At 42.0% G+C, this 21,170-nt stretch overlaps 1 protein-coding gene across 2 annotated transcripts in view; it reads left to right on the top strand.

Moving 5' to 3' along the window:
- Window positions 1-20,322, top strand: part of ASB2 (ankyrin repeat and SOCS box containing 2) — a 31,540-nt gene extending 11,218 nt beyond the window's left edge. For both annotated transcript variants that reach the window (XM_058806711.1, XM_058806710.1), the window contains 7 exons: window positions 1,725-1,891; window positions 2,737-2,892; window positions 3,871-4,116; window positions 6,342-6,513; window positions 11,069-11,630; window positions 15,343-15,496; window positions 16,238-20,322. In XM_058806711.1, the coding sequence (XP_058662694.1) occupies window positions 1,725-1,891; window positions 2,737-2,892; window positions 3,871-4,116; window positions 6,342-6,513; window positions 11,069-11,630; window positions 15,343-15,496; window positions 16,238-16,374 (1,594 nt within the window). In that variant the 3' untranslated portion in view covers window positions 16,375-20,322. The remainder of the gene's footprint in view (window positions 1-1,724; window positions 1,892-2,736; window positions 2,893-3,870; window positions 4,117-6,341; window positions 6,514-11,068; window positions 11,631-15,342; window positions 15,497-16,237) is intronic.
- The last annotated feature ends 848 nt before the right edge of the window (window positions 20,323-21,170 follow it).

Genomic DNA, 21,170 nt, shown 5'->3' with positions numbered 1-21,170 from the left:
AGTGTTGAGATCACCTGTTCCACTCCTGGCCCTGAATTTACCCTCAGAATACCAGCTTGGTGACTTCTTTCAATGCTAATATCAGTGTTTATAGCATAGATTGTGTGCCTTTGGGAAAACTGAAATTAGTGAGGCCTGTGTGAGTTTCAAACTGTTGGTCTGTCCAGCCCCTCCAAGGCAATGGAGTTCAGTGCTGGTCCTGTAACTCCAACAAGGTGCAAAGGTTGCACCAGTATACTGCTTTGTGAGGACTCCTGTGCTGACCTGCCCATATTTTCTGGCTCAGATCTCACTCTGTTGTGGTATTTTAGACTTTCCTCTTGTCATAACTGGAGTTTCTGGTTGTTCCCATCATCACTAGCCTGCGTGACCTCCACCACATGCTGTATTCCTGCCCTGGTAGTGGTAATAGACTGAGACATGCACCTCTCTCCTGCATCACTCTGTCTTCAGGACTGCAAGATTTTCTCTGTAGAGCTAGTTCAAACCACAAATGCTTCAGTGCTTTCTGCAACTTCTTGTTTTCTGTCTCTGAAACTACAGCCCACGTTCATCTTTTGCAAGGCCCCATTAGAACTGGTAAAGTGCTTCCTTCCTTCGTGCTGAATCTTAGTCATTTAGTACCTCACAATAACAAAGCTGTGGCTGCATTGTTCCAGCACAGCTCAGCTGGAGCCCAACACTGAAAGGCACAGCCCACCAGCATGCACAGAGCTGCTGCCCACCACGGGCAAGGGTCCTGCTGCCTTGGCTGCAGGGTACAGCCCCCAGCTCCCTCCCTCTGCCATACCAGCAGCCTCAGAAGGGTGGAAGGAGGGTGGCAGGTCCTGTTCAGGTGCTGCTGACTTGGGGAAAAGTGGCTGTCAGGCAGTGTTGGGGCTCCTGCTGTGTGGGGAGACTCACAGGAGCTGTCACTGTTGCTCTGCAGTAGGATTGGTGTGCCCAGGTCAGTCCTGCTCTGCAAACCCTCAGAGAGCTCAGAGAAATGGGTTGCTGCCTGGAGTGTGTGGAATGCATGCTTGGCAGAGAGAGCTGGGTAGGTGGAATTTTTTCAATTTTTCAATCCTCCCTGGATGGAGAAAGGAGAGCCAAGACCAACACCCCAGTGTTCACATGCTCTAACCAAAGCTCTCCCTACTCCATAAGTGGACTGGCTAAATTCTGAAAACAGGACTGTGTGAAGAAATAAGAAGTATCTTAAAAATACAAGAGTAAGATTTATTGATAATTTCTGTTAAAGCCACCCACAAATCAAATCTAAATATTTCTTCAAGGATGAGCAGAGGTAATTCTCCTCAAAGCTGATCTTATTTGAAAGATCTCATATGGAAGCACCATGCCACATGGGACAGTGTGGTGATGCAATTATCACAGTCATGGACACTCCACAGTGTATAGAGCAATGTCAGAGCCAGTCTTCCTCAACTTCTGACACCTAAAGTATAAGTATTTGTGTCAGACATTTGTTACAGCTACTTAGTTCCCTTACATTCTGAGGAGAGTGATCAGCACCTCCAGACAGTGATTCTTCTGATCTGCTGACAGTAACAAAATTAGAGAAGACAAATTTTACCTTTACAGGCCCTATGGTGTCTCACTGTATAAATACATGCTTTATAGACTGCAGGGGTTCACGCTTTTGGGCAAATAAAACAGTGATGTTTCTGCAGAAAGCTTCTCAGTAATGAAGGAAGGAATAACCAAGTTTTAATCTTGTTTTAAAGAGAAATTGACCCTGTAGTGGCAGCAATCAGGGATGGAGATGAAAAAGCAGTATTCAACATGATGAAATCAGGAAAAAACCTTTCTGTACCTAACAAGGATGGCTGGATACCCCTCCATGAAGCTGCATACTATGGCCAAGTGGGCTGCCTGAGCCTGTTGCAAAAAGGTCAGTGAAGTTAAAACTAACTAATTACAAAAGAGAGAAGAAGAACATGAATAAACTAAAAGGCCAAATTAGCAGTATTTCAGTCCTATCCTGGGGCTGTATATGAAGATTCTTTCCAATCTCCCTGCCTGTATACTAATTTAATCTTCTCTTGGAAAGTAGGTTTCCAGACTGAAGCCTCTAAAAGTTAGATATTTGGGAGAAAGTGATGTGACATAGATTCTGCCAAGCCCTGCATTTCTCATGCAGCCTTGAAGCTGAGCTCTCTCCTGTTATGAGCTGCTTGGCTGCTGCAAGCTGGCAGAAATAACCCCCTTTTCCCCTGGGGGGAGATCCAACCCAGCATCTCTTTGCTGGTGCTTGAAGTTAATTGCTGTAGTTTGTTTTCAAACTTCAGGTGAAGAACAGTTGCTCAACAACTTTCTGCATCACTAGTGGCCAAAGCTGGACATTTTAATTTAAACTGAAGACATGTTTCGATACTCAACCTGAGTTATAGTAACAGTATATTAATGTACATTATATATATATATTAGTATATATATATGTATAATGTATATATTGTACTATATACATTAGTATATTCCTATATATTAGGAATATATATATTATATATATTAGGATTTATATATATTATATATATTAGGATTTTTTAACATATATATATATATAAGGAATATATATATATTATATTCTTATATATTCCTAATATTAGTATAACACACTGCTTATGGAAATGAATAAACAGTAAAAACTGAAACTCTCAAGGATTTGGAAGGGTGGTGGTGCTGCAGATCCTCTGCCCTACATGCCACAGTGACTCTGGGCTCCCCATTCCTCCCCAGCGTACCCAGGCACCATCGACCAGCGCACCCTCAATGAGGAGACAGCTCTGTACCTGGCCACCAGCCGGGGCAACCTGGACTGCCTGCTCACCCTGCTGCAGGCTGGGGCTGAGCCCGACATCTCCAACAAGGCCAGAGAAACGCCGCTCTACAAAGGTGAGGAGCTGCTCTCACAGGGGTGCCGAGCTCTGCTGGCACCACCAAGGCACAGCTGCAGGATCTCTTGTGATGAGGTGCTGAAAGTCAGGGATGAGCTCTTGTTTTCTGCTTCCCTGTGGTAGTCCTCTATCTACTGTGCCTGACCTGCCATGCCATGGCCTTTTATCTCATCTTGTCATGTAGACAGAAATAGCAGCTGTCCTGCAGGCTGTGATGGGGTGTTGAGAGTGAGGGACATTCTCAGTGGGGCCCTAAGCACAGCAATCTCCCAAACTTACAGCAAGCTAGCCAGTGAAGGGCTATGTATGCTGTGCTGAACAGTAGGACCTAAATAGCTGTTAGATGTACAAGAGATGGGCCACGTGGGGAGGATTCCACACACAGTAACTGTAGACATGCCGTGATTCATATACTGTGGAGGTCAGGCCAGGCTGTGTGCTATAGGAGACTCATAAAATTATAAACAATTCAGTGAGGCAGATACTGACTCACACAACTGTTGGTTTGAACTTTTTATATTTTCTTGTCTACATAGAGCTTTATCTGCAGTCCATGGCAGTAAGATAGAGTCAGTTTGCACAGAATTTGGAAAGAAAGTGTTCAGGTCATGTGATTTCTCTAACATATTTGTTCTTCATAAATCACTTCTAGCACCTTATCACCTCACTGTGTCACTGTGGTTTCTTGTTGGTACAAAGGTGCTGGGCCAGATTCCCCCAGTACCAGACTTGACACAAGCCCTGCACAGGACCCTTAGCCAGGTCCAGCTGAAGACTGGCTTCAGTGTCACATACTTTCTGAGCCTCAGACAATGCCACTTGGCAGCAGCCTTTGCTTTCATGCAGACCTAAATGGATCTTTAGTCTTACTACGGCCTACTTGTATGATCATGCCTGGGGCTGCATGAAACAGACACACAACACCCAGAATATTTTCAAAAGCCTGTTCTAGTGTCTTCCCTTTTGTCTAAACCAGCTTGTGAGCGCAAGAATGCAGAGGCTGCAAGACTGCTGGTGCAGTACAATGCAGATACCAACCATCGCTGCAATCGGGGATGGACCGCGCTCCATGAGGCCGTCTCCCGAAACGACCTGGAGATCATGGACATCCTTGTGAAAGGGGGTGCCAAGATTGAGTCAGCAAACGCCTATGGGATCACTTCCTTATTTGTGGCAGCTGAGAGTGGGCAGTTGGAAGCTTTGAGATACCTTGCAAGATGTGGTGAGTACAGCTTACACACATCTATTCATTTAATTCTTAATAATTCAGAGTTTCCCAGTAATTCTCCCTGGCTCAGTTTTTCTGTCTCTGGAGGCCAGGCCTAGCCTGCAGAGGGCCTAAGAGCCTTCTGCTCCTGATGGTGGAACTGGGTAGGGTCTTCACAGAGCGTGGTCTAGACACATGTGCTTTTTCAGCATTCATTCACGGTCACCTACTTTGAGAAGTCATATGGTGCTGTCTGACTGCATTTCCTAAAAGCCTTCTAAACCCATACTGCTGCACACATGTAGCCCAAAATCCAGTCAGTCATAAAAGGCAGCTGCAGGTGGTAATAGATGGCAGACGTTGAACTTCAGCCAACCCCATCTCCTCACGAACATGTGCAGTGATGGGCAAGGTTAGCTGTCCTCATAATGTATACTCTGAAAATTGATAAAGTACTGCTGTAGAGTTTATGGGTTTATATCAAATAGAAGGAGACTCACTCTCCCCATGTGTAAATGTTCAAATATATAAACAGAGTGAATTTGAATCTAATTTACACTAAATCTTTTACTGCTCCAGTCGTGTGAAACAGCTTTACAATAAGCACAATACACTTCACTACTATTCTGAGGCATATTTTCTTCAATGTAGGTAAAACTTGGGTCCCACACTTGCAAAACAAGAGTTTACCAGTAATGTAGATAAGAAAATGTTTTGAAAAAATTAGTATGATTAAGAAGGATATGAGAGTTGGGAAACCAAAAATGTGTTCTGCTGCCCAGCTAGTCTTGTCAGAGAGTTTTGTATGACCAGTTAGTCAATCATGATGCCTATGACTTAAGAAACTAAGCCAGAATGTGATTTGTGTTTCAAATTAGATAGATATTAAGATTTCCTTAAAGTTCAATTTTGAGAAAAATACTCAAGAAAAAATCCCATGAAACTTTTTTTCAAGCTCTTCAAGCCCTGAAAATCTCTTCTGAGCATCCCAGGAATGATATCATTCATTGTTTATGATGAACAATTTTCATCATAAAAAGGGTTTATTTCTCATTAGGAACGAAGTCCTGTGTTATGTTTTGTTACTGTCATTCTCCTGTTGTTTCCAGCTACAACATCTTCAAAGGGCCAAACACAACACAGATGCTTCAGCTTAGGGTGAGAGCCCAGGGAAATGTTGTCATTGGCAGGGAGTTTTCATGATCAAACAGAAGACTGATCAGTTTCCTTTTTGGAGTTTAGAAGCAAAACTCCAGTGAACTGTCATTCCCATTTAGGATTCACATAGAGCAGCCTTCCTGAAAACACCATGGTACAGTATATGACAGGCAAAATCCAGGCCTAAGGGCCTTAAATATCTACAGCAGAAAAAGCAAAATTCCATATTGTTTATGGCAAAAAAGTATTGTCTTGGTTTATACTTGCATGTTATTTATTAAGCAAAGTACACATCAGAGCTCAAGAAAGAAATTACCAAATAGTCTAGTAGTTTGTTGGTAATATTTCTCTTTTTTTGTACTAAAACTTACCATTTGAAGCCCTCATGAGGTGAAGAGATATGGCCTAGGTGCTGAGTTTTGAAATACAATATTCATTGATTAAGGCACTCCCAAATAAAATCTTAGAATTGTTGATCAGCACCGTGCAGATGTTATTTTATAGAGTATTATTGTAGCCTGGATACATAATAAAATTAAAAAGAAGTATAAATACCATAAATCTGTGTAATACTTACAGTGTGACTATATAGAGTATAAATGATAAATATAAATAAATATGCAGCATAAATAGATATCCATAGAATTTTGGAGAGCACCTATTGAGATAATCTAATCCAAACTCCTGCTCAGGAATAGTATATATACATAGTGTAAACATATGAATATTAATGGAATTGCTGTGTTTGAAGAAAAGGCCATGCCATATAAAGAACAGCCCAATTTATTTTTTTTTTAATCTTTGAGCTGAATGGAGTCTGGATTTATGACTGGGACCTAATAGTTGCCATCCATGATAAACTGTTCCTCATAAAATTCCCCTCATATTACAAACCAATGTAAATCTATGATAAAAAGGTATATAACTGATATGACTGTGCCACCTGTGATATGATCGTGTTCACATCCCCATCCAGCTCATTTCATAGCTCCAGTGTTATGGAAATAGAAGTGTTCATTCAAAGTATGTTCCTCCCATCTCACTTTAACCTTTTGGTGCTAAAAGGGTTTCTTCTTTCCTAGGTGCTGATATAAACACACAAGCCAGTGATAACGCCTCTGCTCTTTATGAAGCCTGCAAAAATGGACATGTGCCCATTGTGGAGTTTCTTTTGTCCCAAGGAGCAGATGCCAACAAAGCCAATAAGGATGGCCTGTTACCTCTTCACATAGCAGCCAAAAAAGGGATTTGCGAGTAAGTTTTAGTTCATTTCGTGGTTTCATCTTTTAGACAGGAATCCAAAGTCCTTATAAAAAGGAGAATGGAATGTCCCAGAACCAATTCTGAGCAATGTGAGCAAGGCAGGTACCAGCTGAGAAGTGGGCTTTCTGCTTGCAGAGCCCAGGCTGGAGAGTGTGTTTGGAGGTTGAGATGGGATGGGGTGAATGTGGGGTGAAAGACTCCTTTAATTTTACTCAGACATCATCTAGTACAGCTAAATAATATCATGTATCTTGGAAGTGGATTATACTGAAGTCCTCAAGATATTCCTAAAATATAATAGAAAAAATATTGGTGGGGAGTGTTAGTCCTTAATAGCATTTGCAGCATGGTTTGCAATAATTTTCCTACATAGGCCCATTGTGATTCTTCTGCAGAAGCAGAAGATGCTGGATTCTTCTCTGGTGTGTTCAGGTTTTAATAACAATAATTCAGTTGCTGACAGCAGGAAGTGGTTAAGTGAATCTCTAGGGCATTAGTGAGATTGTCACTAGAATATGGTGTCCAGTTCAGATATCCTTCCTTTCAGAAACTTTCAGGAAATTGTAAAGGCTTCAGAAAAGAAGGACAAGAATTTCTCTTGGTCTGGAAAATATATTTTATTAGTGAATGATCAAATAACTCTTATTTGTAACAGACAAATTCATAAAAAGACCCACTGCTTTCTTTCTGAAATTAAATGTGTTTGGGACAGAGCTGAGCATATTTTTTAAACAGGGAGACAAGTAACTGGTGGAAAAAATAGCAGAAATCAGGTAGAACTACCAGTCCTCTGAAACAGAGATTTTTCTAGGAAAGCAATAAGCTATATCCTATGATAAAGAATATCAATTAACTTGGGACATTGTAGCCTGCTTCTGAGCCTGAACTCCAAAGCATTTACTTCTGATCCTAGAGCAAGTTTTAGTTCCTGCTTTTAATCCCTCATTGCTGGAAGAGTAAGTGACCCACAGCTAAGTTTTTACTGCAGTAACAGATCCCTTTGGTGACTGTAGAGGATCTTCTGACTATCACAGTTTCTACCAAAATATTTCTACAACACTACACCTTCCCAAAATGCTTTTCAATCTAGAATTTAGATTTGTTTTGCAATGCCAATTAAGCTTCTCAAACCACTTTGATAGACCTGAGGATATTAATATTGGTTGGAGTAGGCCTGGTTCCTTGTGCAAGCTGTGTATTCTAGAGGGCAGCTCAGTGTCAACTTATGTAACAGGTTAATACACTTACATCCATGTACATGAATACACTGCACTGACTAACACATGCATGATTTAAAATTTTCTCCAGGGTTTGACTTATAGTCATTTTCATGTGTGAGAGTCAGAACTCAGCTTCAGTTTTTCACTTTCTAAAAAGTTTATCTGAAAGTACAGTAAGTTGATCTGAATTATATAGAGTATGGGCCAGCTCTCTTTCCCTCCCCTCAGCAGTCTCACACTCTGACCTGAAAAATTTACATGGAAACTCCACAACTTGAGTTCACCCTGGGTTATGGAAGGAAGGGCCTGATTCAGGGCTCATATCAATTATTCCCAACAACCAGCAGCATAAATTAATTTAGTTCAAACCAGAATTTAGTTCAAACTCTGCAGTCGTTCACTTGTAAAAGACTGAGCACAAATTTTGTGCATAACTGTTGCAAACTAAGTAGAAAAGAAAGACAAAAGAAAAATATATTCTCTTATAAATATTTATCTAAATGACAAAACTTTAGCCTGTTTGGCTGATCATTCTTAATTCCTCTGGTATTCAGTAAAATAACACCCTTCATGGTGACCTCTGTATTCCTGCAGATTTAGTACGTAATTCTGCAGGAATTCCACACTTCAACTTTTTGCCAGAGCACGAAGGCTCCCTACCATCAAAAAGCTAAGAATGTGGTCCCAGGGCTCAACTGTCAACTCTTGTTGCTTGGTGTTTGTTTATTTTAAATGACACCTTGTCAATATTGACCTGAAATTCATAAGGGTCATCTCATAAGCTGCAAGCAGTCATTTAACTCTTTCCCCCTTAGAACTGAGGAGTTGAAAAGGGAAGACTTCATGAAGCGTGGGCAGATTTATTAAGTAAATACAAGTCAGTAAACTCTTGGCATGGTCTCACTAAGGATGCTCTGCCTCCTCCTCCATATAACCTCTAACAAATAGAAAACACAGAAGCAGGTGTCAGGGATTAGGGAAATCTTGGCACTATTTCAAAACTGTACATGAAGCTCATCCCTGTGACAGACATGGATGTGGTCTGACTTCTCTGGCCTTGGCTGCCTTCACTTGAGTTGCATTGTCCCTCTAGAGAAACAGGAAATGTTCCAGAGGCACCATATTACTGAACTGACCCACTTTGGAGGGTGAGAAAGAGACGCAGGTTCAAGCTATACAATTAAACTGGCAACAATTTGATGCTTCCTGCTTGTCACACCAAAATAAATGTGGGCTGCAGGGACTGTACTGAGCTCTAGGACACTGCAGCATTTGGATGCAGAGCCTCAGTGTGGCACCCGTGCAGTGAGGTTCCCCTTGCAGACAGAAATGATCCAGTGCCTCTTTAACTCAGATGTGAAGAGCTGGCTGAAGCACATATGCTGGAGGGAAAGAACAAAACAGACCCTTAAATCTTCAAAACATTTGATCATGGGATGAGTAATGCTGGTACTTGGCGTAGTGTCCTCACAGTGCTCTGTGCCCTTTTTGTTATTAGGCTCTTGCAGAACATTTGCTGAGGGTGGGAAGTTGCCAGCTCACCAGCACCCAAACCTCCAGCTCCCTGGCAAGTGTCACAGTGCTGGAAAATTAGTGTGACTGCTTGCAGAAAAAAAATAAGTGCTTAATTTCCCAAGATATTTACATAATTTAAAAGCCTTTTTGTTTAAAAATGAGATGTAGAAGTAACTTGGAGACATCAACAGTACATCACGTAAATAGGAACATAATCCTGTAAAATTACATCTTCAACCCTTATTTCAGCTCCTGGGAGCATTGGAGGCTCAGTGTTTCACAGGATCACAAGATCATCACAGACAAAGGTTTTACTGGCTTAGCTCATTATGTAAATATATGTTTGAGGGCCCAGTGTTGGGACCAGCTATTGCAGTCAAGCTGAAGATATTCAGCATTTTAAAGGAGACACACTACATGCTAGGAAAGTGAGCTTTGCATGTTTGTCTGTCACCAGCACTGATGACTGCTAGGTAGAGTAGTCTGCATGGGAGGAAAGGAGGTGGAGAAGGTGAGCTTGGCTTCCCAGCTCACACAAGTTCCTATTTAAGATATCCCCCTCTACACAGGTATTACAAAGGGAGTGTGGGCAACTCCTGACACAGCAGGCAGACTCAGGTTGGATGATCCCTAGGGTCTTTCTAAAAGTAAGTTTCCTTGAGGCAACTTGTCTATTTCTACAGAATCAGCCTAGGACCTTGGCTATATTACCCAGCTTTATAAGCAGGAAATGAAGGTTTAATCCATAGGGTTGGTCATGCAGCTCCATTGACACCTGTGCAGACATAAAAATGATCATGGGTTTGTGACTGCAGGGCTCCTGTGCATCATATATTTGAAATTCGTATTAAATATTAGAGCAGCTTGATTTATGTTGGTGTGTTTAGGGCCACATCACACTTTCCAACAGCAATCCCTCATTACTGGGGTTTAGGACTTGGCTACACATGTTTTCTCCCTCAGCTGAAACATGGAAACCAGACTGGAAAATATTTTTACTTCTTTTTCTCCCTTTTACTAATTGTCTTTTTGGCTCCCTGTGGTCTGGGATGGACATTGATAGCCCCATGAACTTGCCATAGCCAAAAGCTGCACTGTGAAGGCCTAAAGGATAAGTACCAATGCAGGGTAATAACTGAACTGTAAAATCTAATAGGGAAGGCCTGGGAACCAAATCTGTAGTTTATCCTAGCTCAGTCCTCCAGACATGGGGTTTCACCTCCTGTCTGGTGTCAAGCCTGTCTGGTTACTGTGGCTGTGATCCACAAGACCTGCCAGCACTTTGTGTTGGCACCCTTCTCTGCTGAGCAGTAAAGAAAAACCTGAGAAGGGGAGATGCATTCTCTCTGCTGGCACCTCAGGCTGGAGATTGTGCACCTTTTCCTCCAGTGCTACCCACAGCATGGTGATGAAGGTGCAGAATATCTGGTAGCTCCTGGCTGGTTGTCTGCCATTTGGGCTGTGGAACCTAAGAGAAGTTACAACAGGGTGGGTGAGTGCCAGCATGTCATCTCTTCCATTGTAACTGCCCCTGTAGCTGCCATTACATCACAGAAACTGGGTGATAATCTCAAAAAAATGTGTTCCTCCATGAAAGGGGAAGGTCAAACAACTCATATTTTTGGCAAGGTTGGTGCACAGGGAGTTGCTGACAGGTTTGAGGTTTGCAGTCTGGCTTCTATGAGTTGTTCCTGTGCCTGAGTTAGCAGGCTCTGCCCTGGGGGTACAATCATGAAGCTATGAATAAAGCTTGCTGCAGGCTTGTAGATGCCCTGGAGCTCACTGCTGCTCACTGAGTCTCCTCCTGGCAGGATTGTGTCCATGCTGATCCCTGTGACCAGCCGCACCCGTGTCAAGCGCAGCGGCATCAGCCCCCTGCACTTGGCGGCCGAGCGCAACAACGACGACATCCTGGAGGAGCTGATTGAAGCTGGCTACGAGGTCAACACCGCCCTCTCTGATGAACGCTCCTGCCTCTACGAGGACAGACGCACCACCCCGCTCTATTTTGCTGTTTTTAACAACAACATCTACGCCACAGAGCTGCTGCTGCAAGCTGGAGCCAACCCCAATGTTGACCTCATTAACCCATTACTCATCTCCATCCGCCACGGCTGCCTGAAGACCATGAAACTGCTTCTCGACCATGGGGCGAACATTGATGCCTATATATCAAGTCATCCCACCACCTTTCCAGCTACCATCATGTTTTCAATGAAGTACCTTTCTGTGCTGAAGTACCTCCTGGATCTGGGCTGTGATGCAGGTTCCTGTTTTGAGTGTCAGTACGGAAATGGCCCACACCCTGCATTAAATTACAGAAGGGAAAGACTGAATGATCCTCAGGTGACCAGGGAGCCAGCTGTAGTACAGGTAAGCACTGCCCAGTCTACCTGCAGGACTTCTAAGGACATCTCCTACCAGTGGGTTCTGACAACATTAGTGTATTTTTTCTTCCAAACTTTTTGTGAGAGAAAATGCCACAATACCTACTTTATTTACAGAAAGAAAGGCTCAATATGAGCCAGCAAACATTCCAAGTTTGTGTCCAGTGACTGCAGGAAGATAGGGAACAGCCACTGTGGCCATAGCTTGAATTTACGGTGAATTGTAGCCATCCTGACAGTCTTACCGACAGTTCTACAATGCTCTTTTCCTCTGGACCTGAGGTGCCAAAAGTGAGGCATATTTTCTTCACAAACATATGGATGATAGCATATGGGAGGTAGAAACCTTCTTTTTTAACTTGCCCTGTAGGATTTGTTTTGTCTGATACAGAATGTTAGCTACTGGTTACATGAAAACAGTCTAGTGCTTCACTCTGTGAGGGTAAACCAGTGAATGTGAACAACTGCAATTTCTGAGTCTACTGGAAAAGCAGTCACAGAGAGAGAGCATAAATTATTACATTAGCTATGTGACTGAGTTATATTTGAAGATTTCACAAGAGATTAAGAGATTTAGGTCCATGATTTCATCTTTTCAAAGCCACTTCTTCTAAAGCCACAGGCTTTAGATATCTACATTTTGTACATGTATCTTTGCAGTCCTTTCTAAAATGCAGCTGGACTTATCTTCCATTGGTCTGGAATGGGACTCTCAATCCCTTAAGGGGCTTTGCAGAATTTAATATTATACTTTTTTTCTGATTTCCATATCTCCTTTCCTTCCAATGTATCTCAAAACCTAATACTACACTCAAAATTTCCTGTCTTTCAACATGCTACACAAAAATGCAATCTCAACATAGCAACTTTTCTATTTTGCACAAAATTGAGGATGAAATCAATCAGCTTCTATCTAGTGTAAGTGCAGCTTTGAGGGATTCAGCAGAATCCCAAAGGTATTGTTACCAATGTATGTTCTTTTATGGTGGAAAGAATAAAGGAAAACATTAAATGGTCCTAGAAAATCTTGACCTTTTTATCAGTCCCGTCTTCCAAAAGACTTTACTCTCAGATAACATGTCTGGGAGAAAAAAACAACAAAAAGAAAATCTTATAGAGAGAATTAGGAGTCCATCACAATATTCGCTTCTCCTAAAGAGGGCTTTACCCTCAAGAGTCTTTTGTCACAACAAAATTCCTCTAGTATACGATATTTTTTGTCAAAGAAAATTTATAAAATACATCATCTCTAGTTCTTGATCTGTGATATTGTAGGACACTGAGTGAACAGAGAGATGGAATTCCAAGACAAGTAGACAGAGTTTGTCTACTTGTAGCCCTCTATGGTACCCTAGCCACTCAAAACCAGTTCCTTCTGGATCTCACCTGAAATTATTGCCTAAGAAAATATTAGGTCACTCACAAAGAGTCATTGCCTCAAAGGTCACATCATATGAGGCAGAGATAGAAAAAATTGTATAAAAATTTATGTGTCTAGAGAGAAAGCAGTGAGGAGATATGTACACAGAAAAAAAAAGTAATCCCTTCCCTCTAATATTGTTTTTTATTTGCTTTTACTGCTAGGATTTTGGCTAATAAAAGTGAGGCTTCTGTGGTAGCTTCATGATATGTAGTTATGATATGATTTATATTCTGAAATGTGGAGGATCTTATGAAACTACAGCTTTCTCCATACAAAGGATGTTCTTCTATTTTCTTGTGTAAGATTATGTAAGGATAGTAAATCTTAATTATTAGTCTTTATAAAGGCCATGAAGTACTGTAACTGGGTTTGGAAAATGCACAAATATAAATCATAAGTGACGCTACTAAATGAACGTGTCCTGGGGAAAGTGAGCACAGAAGAATGAATGGTTGCTGATCCCGGGAAGGAGGGCACGGCGGCAGTATCGCACAGCCACGAGAGGGCATTCGGGTGTCTGCCGAGAGCGCAGCCCCAGAGCCGCCTGCTCCGAGCAATCCCGCTGCCTGGTGCTGCAGTTTTGCATTATTTGTCTTTATTTTGCCACGCTCATTTTCCTGCAGTGTGTTTTGAAACGTGCTCATTCCACAAGATGTTTTTGTAAGCCGAGCTTGCGAACAGAGAAAAAGGCAGGCAGGGTGTCTGGTGGAGACAAGAAGAGAGCAAGTAAGATCCAGTGTTTTATGGCCCTACATGTATCTTCATTTCCACTCTCCTAAAGCAGTCACTGCAAGGAGGTGTTGTGCAGGTGCCCGGTCTGTGTCTCACACGGTAACTGCATGGCAGTGACACAAACACTGCAGTGACAGCCAGACATACAAAACTGCACTCCCTATAAGCAGCCCAGGTTGGGAACTGTGGGCTGTCCACTGCCATCCTTCTGACACTACTGTCTCTAGTTGTCCTGGGAAACTTTACATGGTGATGTTTGGTGAAAAATAAGAGTCAGAAGAGTAGTGAACACCTCTGTGAACGCTCTCACCTTGAACAAAATAACCTTATTTTCTGCAGCTCTATTTTACTAGGTGAGCTAATAGATATTTACTTCTGAATAAGAGTATCCACACAAGAGTTTAATGGCTTTGAGTTAGGACTTATGCATGAAAAACCAAATTTCATCTAGTTAAAGGAATTTAAACTGAGAGAGCTTTAAGCCGGTGCATTTTCTTTCCTGTTTGGTGTGGGCTTTGAAGGTGTTTGCAGACAGGCTGAGTGACTAAGTTGATGGATGGTGCTTCAGCCACCAGCATTCAATAGGGTTCAGCCCTGTGCCTGAGTTCTTATGCACACAGCATGATTTAATTCATGTTAAACTTCCTGACTGCTTGCATGCAGATTATGTCCACAGATATCTTCACCATATGCAGAGCCTTAAGAGAGACAGATGAAACTGACTGGTATAATATACATATTTAGATTAAAGTGGGCAGATTTTTTTAAAATGAGATTGCTTAAAGTCAGGCTCTTAAATCCATTCTCCAGTATTTCCTTAAGAAACTCTCCATGCAATGAATTTCAGTACTCTTCACCTTACACTGGAGACAATAGAAAATTGGCATGATCCAGGACTGAGTAAGGAAGGCACCGTCTATTAGGCATGTCACTGGCCCTGTGGTGTGAACTACCCCAGGATAGTTCTCACATGAATGAGTAAAATGGCCAGGGATTCATCTGTGCAGAGATTTCTCCACATTTGTTTCTCATAAGATGTTTGGTCCCCCAAAGCTGCAGATACTAGCAGGTTCACAGGAAGCAGGAGGTGCTGCATTCCTCTGAATCTCCCTCTTTCCCCAGGATTCCATTTTACCCCCCAGAGCCCCGCCCAAGAGGGGAAAGGACCCAGCATGCTATGTCACAGGGCCCTAGATTGCATGGACCTTCCAGCAGCCCCTGACTAGCTAGGGGCAAAGTTCCTCTGCCCTTGCATTTCTGTGGAAGTAGGATCTTAGGACTTGCATACAATTCAGTATTATTGCATGCTCCAGAGCTAGGACTTTGCCAGGGATTTGTGTCATCCTGTGTTTGCAAAGACAGGGTTCTGCCCTCAGGTGGAAAAGAACAGGCTTTAGCTGAAGTTTTCTGAAGGGAAACTGGTGATTGCCCTCACAGCTGGTAGGAGGAGGGTACCATCAAAGCTATCAGGGCTATTGCAATTGCTGTTTCCACAAATGCATTTATGTCCCACTGATGGCAGTCCATCTGTTTTTCCTTGAAGTTTTGTGAAATGGTGTCTACTCCAGAGATAAGTCGCTGGGCTGGGCCGATCATCGATGTTCTTCTGGATTATGTGGGAAATGTGCAGCTCTGTTCCCGGCTCAAGGAACATATTGACAGCTATGAGGACTGGGCTGTCATTAAAGAAAAAGCAGGTATGGTCTCCCAGAAGAGAATCCAGCACAAATAGTCCCACTGTTGGATTCAAAACCTCGGTCACCATCTCCTCTTAGTATTCATCCCATAAACTTGAAATCTTTGAAAGGATTTCCCTTCTGTGACTGACCAGGTATGAGTGTCAGAAATTTCTGGCGTGTCACTGGCCCTGTGGTGTGAAATGCACACCAGCCATCGATCTGACCCACTGGGAATGAGCACAGCAGTGCAGAAAGGCCCATCTGGATGTAGCTGGGGTCCAGTCAGATCAGGACAGGTGGGCAGCACAGCCATCTCCACAGCAGCCTAGCAGGCACCAATGGCCTTTAAAGACTCTATTAATATTCCACTCTCCTAATATCCTTTCCCTCAGGAAAAAGTCTTTCATAAGTATTTTCAGAATCAGTTTTTTGGCACCAAGCAAAATTTGGTACCTATTGCATTTATTTTCATTGGGAAGGCTATACACTTTGAAGTAGCTTTTTTAAATCCTCCTAGAAAGCCCATTGCTATGGCTGAGATGGGTACAGCACCCCATCCTCCAGGCCCACACTCTTCCCCATGTCATGCCTCAGTACACATGTTCTGCCACCAGACATATTATCCCTTCATTACAGAAAAAACCCTTTTTTCATTCTTCCTTCTCCCATTTTCCTCCTGACACGCCCCTGCCCAAGCTGAGCTCAAGTCCCTCAAGTTAAAACCTGTTCTGCTCACGTTTCTGACCCGCTGTCTTTCAGAACCCCCACGACCTCTTTCCCACCTTTGCCGTATCAAGGTCCGGAGCCTGGTTGGAAGGAACCGCATTAAACTCCTGGACACGCTGCCCCTCCCAGACAGACTGATCCGCTATCTACAGCACGACTACTCGCAGTGACCCCAGCACACTGCAGGTGCAGCAGCTTCCCAGCATGGCACCCAGCCTCACCACTGTGGCACAGGTGCACAGCAGGGAGGAATTGCTGCTGGCTTGGTCGAGCACCCTCCTGTGACTAATCTAAGAGAAATGCGCTTTTGAAGCAGGAGTGAGAAGAAAACGAGGAGACAGCTAACATAGGAGACTGCTGTTAGGTTTTTCAAGAGAAAACACATACAATTCACCTCAGACCTTAGTCTGCAAAGAAGAAGGAATGAAAGCCAATACTGACAAATGAGTAGTGCTGAAGCAAGTATCAATGAGGAACTCAAAAGTGTCCTGAAGCTGTGGTGAAGTTTAGCATCCTTGCCGTTGTCACAATTCAGAACTTGTCAAGAATCAACGTGTTTGGGAAAGCAATCACATTGCCTTCACTGACTGAGATTTTTATTGTAGTTTCTATTCTATTGTTTGGATTTTTGCTAAGTGTGTTGGTTGCTAATTCTCTGATATTTTGACACCACCTTGCTAACACCTTTACTTCTTTTTTTTTACCTTTCTTATTAAGTACTTGATTTATGAACCTTCAAATCTCAGAACTCTTTAATAGACTAAAATCCAGAAATGCTGAATCCTTTAAAAGTCAAGGAAAGGTTTATTTAAGGAGGATGGAAGAATTATATTTGCACATAGTGAACACAGTTCATTCTGTATTATATTTGCAATAGGAAGTAAGTGAAATTTTGCTTGAGAGAATTTCCTAGACTAGGGATTTGAAAGCAACCCTTAGCTCTTTCAGGTTTTTTTGGTGTAAATTAGAAGTAGCTGCACTGTAAACAGTAGGTTTATGCTTTCATGAAGCCAGTGTCAGAACAGAACAAAGCCCTAGAGGAACAGGAACAGAGAGTGATGAGAAGGAGAGACGCAACACTGCTGAACCAACTTATTCTCTTCCTCCCCCAGATCTTATCTCTGTAAAACCCAGGTCTCCAACCTCCTTGGACTTCTGTGGCTGTAACAATACCATGACTGAAAGTAAGAGAAATTATTTGAAAATTATGGAATTCAAACTGCAAAATTTATGAAATGAATACCCAGAATTAGCTTTCCAAATCCTTGTTCAGATGCCTAAACAATGGCAAGTTGCTTGCACCAGGTGTTGTCCACTTAAGCCAGGGGAATCATATACATATCAAATATTACTGAGGCAGAATAAAAAATCTCAGAATTTAGCCCTGAATTTTCTGACTTTGGAAGTTTGAAGGATCTTTTAGCTTCCTTTGACACTGATGAAAGTTATTATCTCGGCTTCTTTGAAAATTAGGTCACCTATTTACAGCTCAGATCCACAACTGATTTATGGCAGCTTAACAAGTCACCATCTATCTGCTGAACCACTATAATTGTCCGTGAAATTCTTTTATTGAAGTTTTTAACAAGTCACATTCCCTCACAGCTGGGGAGGCCAAGGAGCCCATGAACAGTTACTGGCAGAGACTACAGATCCCTTGACAGGTGTGACTTGGTGAACTGCTTTGATGAGTGCTTTATTCTTCACTAGGCACCTAAGAAAGAATGGAAGAAACTAAATTTGGAACTACATCTTTGCAGATCTTATGCTAAAAGCACACTCCTTACCTTAGGTGACAGAGGAGCTGTGCACCATGGCCTGCTTGGAGTCCCCACCAGAGACCTTACAGATCTGGTTTTGTTTGTGGGTCTGCATACCGTCCACGGGATATGACAGAACTCTAAGTAGGGAAAATACATTGCACTGAGTTTTATTTGTGTGGAGTTTTATACCTTAACACAGGACTAAAGTGTGTTGCACAAATACAAGTAATACAATCTGTCTGGGCACACAGACTGCGATGACTTTGCATGACATGTCATCACTTGTGGGACAGGATGTGAGCAGTAGAAGCATTGGTTACAGGATTGCTTACTCTGTCCATTGCTGTCCCCTCTAAAAATGCAAAAATTGAAAAACCAAGAGAGTTTCAATTCACATTGAACACTGCTCTTATAAAGCTTTGGAAAGTTAGGTGAGATTCCTCCACTGGTGAAATTTCATCCAGTAATTTCCTTTACTGCCAGTTTAAGATCTACTCCCTTGTCTCCTGCAGGGTGAACAGGGAATTGGTTAGAAATACATTGGGTAGAGAGAAAAGGAACTAGAAATTGCTGTATCAGTTCTGCCAGTGAAGGCCCTGTATTGGTAAGCAGTACCTGGAGAAATAGGAAATCACTGTGGAGTTCATGCATCTCTCACTTTCTGGGTCTGTGCAACAAAGGTCTGGGTCTTACATCGATATAAATCAGAAGTCGTTGAAATAGTGTAAGTATAAAAAAGCAGAGTTGTAGAGGGTGATGGATACAGACAGAGCTTGGTGGAAACCACTTCAGAGTTTGGTGAGCAGTGACAGCCCTGAAGACCCTGGCAGGTAGAAGGGCTCACAATCACCAAGTACTTGTATAACTCCAGAAGTGGGATTTCATAAGTATCCCAAACTGGGAATTTTCCCCATAGCCAACATTTTTGTATCCACAAAAGTCTGGCAAGTAGCAATTTCTTTTTATGTCCTTGGAGAAGCTGAAACTGGGTTTGAACGGGATAGATATGGAAAGCCCATTTCTTCTTTCAACCAAGAGACCTTAGTTTCTATTGGGAGACCCATGTCCTGATTGCTGTCAAAGATCTGTCCTGAGCAGGAGTCACTGAGCCAGAGAGCACTGGTCTGATGGGAGCATAACACCTGTGGGAAGGATAAGTGCATGCTGTGCACAGAAACTGAGGTGAGAAGAGTCTGTCAGTTAGAGGGGGAGTCTGGTAATTACAATGTTATTAAGTCCTTTCCGCTTTATCTTTAAAGCAAGCCTTCACACACTCAGTTTACATTTATTTGCACTGAAATGGAGCCTGCTACCTCTCCACTCCAGTCACTGACATACTATTTTGTGCACAGTACTGAATCTGCACAAATTCAATGTGCCTTTAATGCATCTATTTACATTTACTGTGAAAAGAAAAATACTCCAAAACCCAGGCAAGCCAGGCTTTGTAGGCAGATCAGTAATTCTAGTGCAAGGTAAAGTGGCTTGTTTCACTGAGTGTGATAGTTAGACTCCTTCAGAGATGATGACTTTATGTGAAATGTTCTAGGAATATTTCATGACCAGGTTACTGTACTTTTTTTTTTACTGCAACATGTGCAATTCACTTGATGTTCTTGTGCACTTTTTTTATTTTTTAGTTTTATTTTGTATGAAAGTTTTTTCATTTACTTTCTCCTTCCCATTATTTATAAAAGCTATTTTGTTTTTAAAAGTTTAAATCCGCACTGTTCTAGTAAATAGCAGCTCTCAAATGTTATGTTTCCATCTTTCAAACAATGTATGAATAAACAAGTAGATTCTTAAGGACTATCAGCTGTCCTGAATAGCAACATCGACCATCGACCAGCCAAACACAAAAATACCCAGAAAAATTCTGAATCAATCCAAGCTTGAATAATTAATAATTCCATTGTTAATCTCAGGGATGAGAGAACAGTAAGTATTGCTAGAGAGGAGAACAGAGTTGCTATTATTTGCAAACCTTTTGGAAAGTCTCACACATCCCCATTCAGGGATTTTGAATATACTTAACAATTGTCTTCTGTTCATTTGTGTTTTACTTCACTGCTGCTCCAGTTCAAAGCCCCAGCAAGGGCCACTGCCTGCTTTGGGCTGGGGGGGAGGTTCCATATCACAAAGGATTTTGAAAAAGTAACATTAGCTCAAATCTAAGTGTAGGAGCATAAATATTTGAGTCAGAGGTCATTTAGAATGGTCTGTTTCAATCCTTCATCATAACTTTAAAACACACTTTTCTACTGCATGGAGAATGTGGAGCAATATACATTCAAATAAAAAGGAGTTTAAAAAATTTTTAAAAAAAGAAAACTAGGAATTCAATATTCAAAATATAGGAACTTGGTTTTAACTCTCTTCTTCCTCTGGATTTCTTCAGAAATAAAATTTATACAGAGGCTATCCACTTTGCCAAGTATTTTAATTTTTGCTAAACTCCCTATTCTGGTGTGATCCACAGCACTTCCCTAATGAGCTCAAGGAGGAACACTTAAGCACAGCAACTACTGCAATACCAGTAGTTCATTCCATGACCTGGTCTGGCCACCCAGATGGAAATCCAGACCAATGCCAAGGAGGCTGCTCTGTATTGATAGTACTGAAACAGAGTTCAGCATCTGGCTGCATCTGGATTATGGCAGCAACACAGAGCTACTGATGTGAGAAAAGCCCCCCATTTCCATGTAGCAAAATCCCTTACCTACAGGACTGTAAATGAAAAGCTGTTGTTCTCCCTCCTTTAACTTAAATGGCTCTGGCATCTGTTACACTCCTTTTGGAGAGGGACAGAGTTTCCTCATGGATTTTTTCCCAAAAAGGGAAAGGCACCTAAGTATGTTCCAATCTTTACTTCTGGATCAAGAGCTAACCTGAAGTCTTTGACCCCTAGACTGGCTCTTAAGCTCCTCACACGTTGCATTTAGTTGCAGGTATGTGCTACCAAAGACATTTCCTGCTCTCTCTCCCGCAGTCCATACTGGCTTGATACATAAATGAAGTGCCATAGTGGGGAGAAAGCAATGAAAGCCATCTCTATTTCTACTGTTTTCCTGCACCACAAACACATTACAGACATTGTTTCAATAAAAGTGAACATTGGTGAGATAGGTGAGGTTTAAGGAAAGAGTAAACCACTTTTAGCCTGGGAGTAGAATCATAGAATATTTTAAGTTGGAAGGGACCCA

Source organism: Ammospiza caudacuta, chromosome 6 (assembly GCF_027887145.1).
Source record: "Ammospiza caudacuta isolate bAmmCau1 chromosome 6, bAmmCau1.pri, whole genome shotgun sequence".
In the NCBI taxonomy this organism is placed as follows: domain Eukaryota; kingdom Metazoa; phylum Chordata; class Aves; order Passeriformes; family Passerellidae; genus Ammospiza; species Ammospiza caudacuta.
The sequence above is the reverse complement of the archived record's forward strand: the minus strand, read 5'-3'. Positions and strand labels throughout refer to the sequence as shown.